Raw genomic sequence first — 6,673 nt, 5'->3', positions numbered from 1 at the left:
TTTCTGGGCTTATAAACCCCAAAAGGCCCCACACTGAGCGGTGTTCCATCTATAGAGAGGTGAATGGAGGTCCCAGCTGGAGACAAAGGCGCACGTCCTTTTGAATGGGCTCTGCCCCTGTCTGCCGCACACTGCATGGGGTGTGACACCCACGCCCCCACTCCCTGCACTGTCTGCAAGGCGGCCCCAGCTCTCCCTGCTCCACTGGTGTCTAAGGTGAAGCCAAGCTTCAGGAAGACGCAGCCAGGAAGAGGGTTTATTAATAGATATGATTAAAACTGCCCCTGCCAGAGTGCACAATGCGAAGGTGCCACGAGGCACTGCCTCCCGTGTCAGCGGCGCACATTTATCATGGCTCGGTACTTTCAGATAAGCCTGTGTCTGGGCGTGACGTGTGACCCTCGGCAGGTGGCGTGTCCTCCCGAGGGCATCCCGCAGCCCGGCCTGCTCGACGGCTTCCTCGTTGCACGCCGGTGTCATGTGCACCTGTGAGGCACCTCGCATCCTAGGGTAGCGAGGCAAGGGGCAGCGAGGCTCACCGCAGGACAGCGGAAGAGGACAGCGCCGGGATTCCTAGATACATGGGGCCTCCCCGTGACCCCCAGCGCCCTCGCCAAGAAACCTGAGACAGGGACGGCTGCACGGGACGCCGACAGAACCGGCTCTCTCTTCCAGGAAACACAACTCGTACAAACTCCGTTCGACTCGTTTTAGTTTTACTCCCATGGACAGTGCGCCGGTTCGGGAGCCGGCCAGCCGGGCATGCAGTGAGCGCGCGGACATGTGACCTCCCGTGAAGGTACCTGCACCGGAGGGTGTGCTGGGGGGCACCATGGGCGAGCAGGCGAGGGCTGGGATGGTGCGCCCTCGGGCTCCAGAGTGACGCCTCCATCCCAACAACAACCCGGATTCCTTCCCCGGCACGTGCTGCGCGACTGACAAGTCGCCTTGGAGGCGCCGGCATCTCTCAGCCTCAGGATGTTTCCAAACCTCTGGAATAGAATGACCTGCTGCTTCAGAAGATCACAGCCCCGGGAGCAGGAACCACACGAGATCAACCTTCTCCAGCAGAAAAGGTACAGCTGAGCTGCCACGGGGTGTCTTCCGCCCTCTGCTGTCTCTTTTAATCAGGCTGTCCCACTGTTGACTTGGTTTAAGACGGATACATAGCACAGGGTAGTGGATTATATACGGGGTAAAGTACCCTGTGCGTAGGTGATAAGAATTTTTCAAATCACCAACGATTTCTGTGACGATACAGGACCTGACGTAGAAGGCCTTGTACATGAAGCCCTGAGGTGAATGTGCAATATCCTTATTACGCATGGCAGGGGATATTTTATGTCTTATAATACATGTTCACAGAATCACCCTTCCCACAAAGTGCTTAAATGCTTGGTGTCTTGCTCTTTAATGTGAAAAAGATAAAGGGGGTTATTTACAAGCCTGGTGCGTCACTTTTTTTGACGCGCTGGCAGCGCAGTATGCCTGCCCATATTTACAAAGCCACGTAAAGTCACCCTGCGTGGATTTTCATGGCCTTGTAAATAGGGGCCCCTTTCACGCATTACTCTGCGTGAAAGGGGCGTACCATGGGTTTTGCTGTGGGTGTGGCTTGACACATTCTCTGATTCCTACTCCCCCCCCCAGGGAAGGCGCAAGGAGGGGAAATACCTTTATTTCTCTGTCTTTTTCAATGTGTGCTGCAGAATGCAGAACATAGAAGGAGGAAAGCTCCTCGAGGTTTGTGATTGCTTTTGTGCAGGAAGACACCCCTTCCTGCAGTGCTTCAAAATATTGTAAATTAGGCCCAAAATGGTTGCAGGTAGTAAGGGTAAAAGTAGAGGGCCTCGTTTGCAGTACTGTTACGCACGGCCGCTTAAATTGCAAAACATTTTGTAAAACTCTGTGTGTAAAGAGTCCCCCTGCTGTTTTACCTCCCAGGAAGGCTTCTCTCACTTCCATCTTTTCCTCCATCTTCGTAGGAGACTCAAGTATGGCAACGTCTTCAGGTCTTCATTCGTACTGTCCACTGAGTTCCAAAGCTCTTCCACACCTCTCATTGGACATGCAGGGTCTTGTGCATACACTTAGAGATGTAGGCCTCCACAACAACAGAAGTAGCTTCCTGTCTCTCTAGAGTCTAGTCCTTCCTGGTTGTAAATCCGGATTTGATGTTTCCGTTCCCCCTCTTTCACATTAAGTGCTGGCACCTTACCCATAAGTTCTCTATGCTAAGATATTTGCAATATATGCTGATAACATATCTGGGCAAATGCAAAAAGAACAGTTGAAGGACAGAATGCAGAACAATGTCATACATTCACCCCAGTACAGAGATCTGGGCCTAAATCAATCGATTTTTTGCTCACCATGCCCTTCCGGTCCTAGGATGCTTGATTCCGCTCCAGGGAAGACATGGCTTGGCAGTTCAGGCTGGACTGTGCCCATGAGGCACAGGGTCAAGACTGATTTGCATATGGCCATGTCTGAACTGGGGTGGCGTGGTGAGCAAAATAACGATGGGTTAAACCCAGATCTGTGACTGGGGGTGAATGTTTTGCCAATGTGCAACATTCCGTCCATCATCTTGTGTGTTTAACATATCTGGCCAACCTTGTCCTCACTTGCTTAGCCATCAAATATTGAGTAGCCACAAGTCGCTCGTCTAGCTCATCTTCTGCATTAGGTGCGAGTCGAGAGCAGGCGAGTCATCCCTCTCATGTTCCAATCCAACCAGCAACTGTTTCTATATATATTAATACTCAGCGTGTCCCCACGCCTCAACGCCTTGGGTGCATCTCATACAATGTTTTATGGCCAAGACTTCAATATACTTGTAGATAATATTATTCAACTTGTGTATATACCCCATATTTAATAATAATGAATGATAGTATGTCCCTGTCTTTACTGTGAATCAGACTTTATATATACACACACCCCAGTATATTGAACAAGCAAGGCCAAGATAACAAGAACTAATATCTGTAAATAATGTACCTAAAAAACCCTGTACATTGAGTGGGCACTTCTAAACTATGTCTACATCCGAAACCCTGAAGTGTACAAAAAACCGAAGCATATGAAAAAGTAATGGATGGAATGCTTGAATTCATCTCAGCCACTGGTAATTACTTGGGCTGCTTCCCAGTCCATCATTAATTTACACCCCATGCCATCTCAGTTTGGACCCAGCTTTATTGAAATCACTCTTGACCCTGCTTCAGTTGGAACATTCCAACCTGAACTGACAAGCCAGGTCCTCCCTGAACTGGAACAAAAGCATACCAGGACTGGTATCCCCCTGATTAGGACATCCGCCATGTATAGCTTGGTTCCAGTGGCACCGTGTGCACAGGCCCGACGTCTGGGCATACCCATCTCACTTAGGGCAACACACTAAAGTATACAAAAAATTGATGAATGGAATGCTTGAATTAATCTCTGTCACTTACAATTACTCAGGGCAGCATCCCAGTCCAATGTTATTTTGCGCACCATGCCACCTCAGTTTGGACCCAGCCACGTGCAAATCAGTCGTCAGACAGCTCTAATGGAAACAGTCCAGCCCAAACTGCCAGGCCAGGTATTCCCTGAACAGGAACACATGCAGCCCAGGACTGGGTTTGCCCTGATTAGGGCTAATCAGCCAGGTATAGCTTAGTTCTAGTGGTACAGTGTGCAAGGGACCCATGTTTTGGCATACCCGTCCTACTTAGGGCAATACACTGAAGTATACAAAAAAGTGATGGATGGAATGCTTGAATTAATCTCAGCCACTGATAATTAATCGGGACCACATCTCAGTCCATTGTTATTTTGCACACCGTGTCACCTCAGATTGGACCAACCATTTGCCAATCAGTCTTGATCCTGCTGCAATGGGAACTGTCCAACCCGCACTCTTAAACCAGTCAGTGAAGGAACATCTCTGCCCTAACTGGAGGAATTTGTTTCCAATGTCACTACCTAGATCTTAGCTCATGAATGTATGTACTGATATATCTATTGTTCAATGTATAGAGGAGGCACATTATGGGAGCAGCTAATAGGTGCACCACTGGCGGGAATCAGTCACTGTTCGATTTTGATTCCTTGCTAATATGCTGCTTTCACCCTAAAAAAAAGATTATTTTTTTTACAAAATAAGAAAAAAAATATATAGGCAGAAGCAATGTCCCTTAATTAATATCAAAACCATTAACGCTCAACAAGCAGCCGACTCATGCCCACTGTCCAGTGTAGAGAAAAAAGAGTAGACAAGAAAGCAAGAATGAACACCCCCTATTTTAGGCCTATCAAGTCTTGACTTAAACAAGGACAGAGACATGTTGTAGTCAAATATTCAGATGTTCCCACTTCTTTTCTAGGACGTCTAACATTCTCTGGCTTTATCCTCTAAGGTAGAGTACAGAGTATGATTGTCATATATAATCTTCAATGTAGCTGGTTCTACTAGATAAACTATTGGTCCAGCACCCTGAAATGGAGCTTACATCTGCCAGAAGCAACATCAGTGCTCCACAGGGGTATAGCAGAACCCTACAAACACTAGAATGTTGTGACCTCTACTGTCTGTGATCTGGAGCAGCAGCCTTGTTCACAAATGTATTGTTGCAGTAAGAAATGGCCCCCATGTATTAGGATGGCTCATGGTTTACTGCCCCTAAGCCTGCCAGAAAGGACACAAATGTCCTCTCAGAGTCTTACAGTCCAGATTCTAGTGCAAAAGTCTTTTGATGCCGTCTGGAAGGGTCAAGCAGTAAAGTCCAGAACATCTGTCATTTAAGCTCACTCCTTTACTCTCAGAATACTCAGATTATTATGACATGACTGATTTTGTATATCTTCCAGTTTCCGTGAAACATCACCAGGTTTGTCTCCCTGGATGACAGATGCTTACCAAACTTGTTGGAAGTCTTCTCCAGAGCATGTGCTTGCATCTCTAACTCAGAAAGCCAGGATGCCACAGTGCTTGCTTGTTTCACCACTCTACAGACTGCAACATGCATTTTTAGTTCAGCCAGACACATGGTCTCTTCTCTTTTCCTCTCCATGAGCAATAATCTGATTGCATGGACTCACTTCTCATTTTCCTTTTTGGTCCTGGTTTCTTCAAATATTTCCTTTTCCACTGTAAATCTCCAGAGCTTTGCCGGCACCTGGTTTGCAAATGGTTCTATTTCAGAATCTGCCCGGTGTGCCTGTGATTCTGCATCAGGCCCTGATTTTAAGCCAGGGAAAGAAAATGTCCTGAGGGTTGACAGACTGGGTGTTCTCTCCCACCACCCCCTGCCCCATAAAGCAGATCTCATTACTCTCCAGTGATTGCCCATCCTGGTAGTCAATTAATAGTTCAGTAGTCATTCATCTAGGCAGTCATTGATGATTCATTAAACCCTGGCAAACCAAAGCTTTACAGCCCTTCGCATACTTGTAAAGGAAGCAAAAGGGAATGAATAGTTTCTAGGTTGTCAGTAATGCAGAGTGGCTAAGCAAGTGGCTGATTGGATGAGCTAGGCACAGTAGTCTGAGATGATGTTTGTGGTAAATCCCTTTTAGCCACTTTGGAAATGTACCCAAAAGTGAGCACACTGGTGCAGGGTCACCCTCTTGTCCACGGGTCCAAAGACCAACAAAATAGAGATCGGCACTGGAGTTGAAGTAAAATAAATTGAGTTTATCAATCCCTCATGAGTGGGACCACGTCCACACAACACTCTCAAGTGCTGCAGGAGTTAGTACCCTGAACTCACAAACCATCGTTGTTATATACTGGTTTACTGCAATGTATGCATGTGGACAGAAATGGAAAGAACAAGTTTAGAAATAGCTATCAGCAAATAAGGGCAGATAGATGACTATGTGGTTAGCAAATAGGGAGGGGGAGCAGGAATGCTTAGGGCAGCAGTAAACAGTCAACAGATAACATCTATTAAATATCAAGTATGGTGAAGATCCCAGCTGATTCAGAAACTTGTACTTCTGAAATCCCAATCGGAGACAGCTGGCCTTTGTGTGGTCCTCCTGTACCTGATTGGGTTCAATATTTGATTTGGTTTTGCTTTTAGCTGGATCACAAGTGTTTGGTCCAACAGTTCTTCTCTAAGGTTCATGGAGGCTCCTCATGAGCTTAAGTCAACTCTGGGCTTGTTTTGCTGTTGTCAGTTGCCTTGGTGTTCAAATGCCGTCTGCTCATCCTCCCTAGGAGCACCTACATTTCAGCTCAGGAAGTTTCAATTCCTCTGGTACCCATGTCCACAGATTCTAGAAACCAGTGTGCTGGACCATATCACCTTTTGGATACCATGTTTTGTTACTGCAGCAAAGAGAAGACAAGGGAAGTGTCCTCTGTTGGTGCTGTTGTTGACTTTGCTCCTGCTAAGCGAGGGTGTTCACTAAACACATTTCACTACCATGCTGAGCCAGTCTAGCTGCCTGCCTGGCATCCTGCTCCTTCTGTACCAGAGGAGAACTTATGGTCCCACCAGTCTATGAGCACTGTAGAATGATCATCCCCTCAACTCCCCCCTGCTAGTTTCCTTGAGGCCGCTTCTCCTCTGCCTCTCCAGTGCCACATTGGTCCATAACTCCTCTCTCTGGCCACTCTCCAGTGGTACAATTTCACATCACCACGAGGACGACTGTACCATGTCGCTTCGAGATAGGC

At 47.3% G+C, this 6,673-nt stretch overlaps 1 protein-coding gene across 1 annotated transcript in view; it reads left to right on the top strand.

The window, feature by feature from the left end:
- Window positions 1–456: 456 nt before the first annotated feature.
- The window catches only part of LOC146813353 (transient receptor potential cation channel subfamily V member 6-like), a 183,755-nt gene continuing 177,538 nt past the window's right edge, over window positions 457–6,673 (top strand). Inside the window, exon 1 of the mRNA XM_085620166.1 lies at window positions 457–1,076. Coding sequence (XP_085476292.1) covers window positions 979–1,076 — 98 coding nt within the window. The 5' untranslated portion in view covers window positions 457–978. The remainder of the gene's footprint in view (window positions 1,077–6,673) is intronic.

This window comes from Triturus cristatus, chromosome 7, assembly GCF_964204655.1.
Source record: "Triturus cristatus chromosome 7, aTriCri1.1, whole genome shotgun sequence".
NCBI classification, from domain to species: domain Eukaryota; kingdom Metazoa; phylum Chordata; class Amphibia; order Caudata; family Salamandridae; genus Triturus; species Triturus cristatus.
Note: the sequence above shows the minus strand (reverse complement) of the source record. Positions and strands in the feature narration are given on the sequence as shown.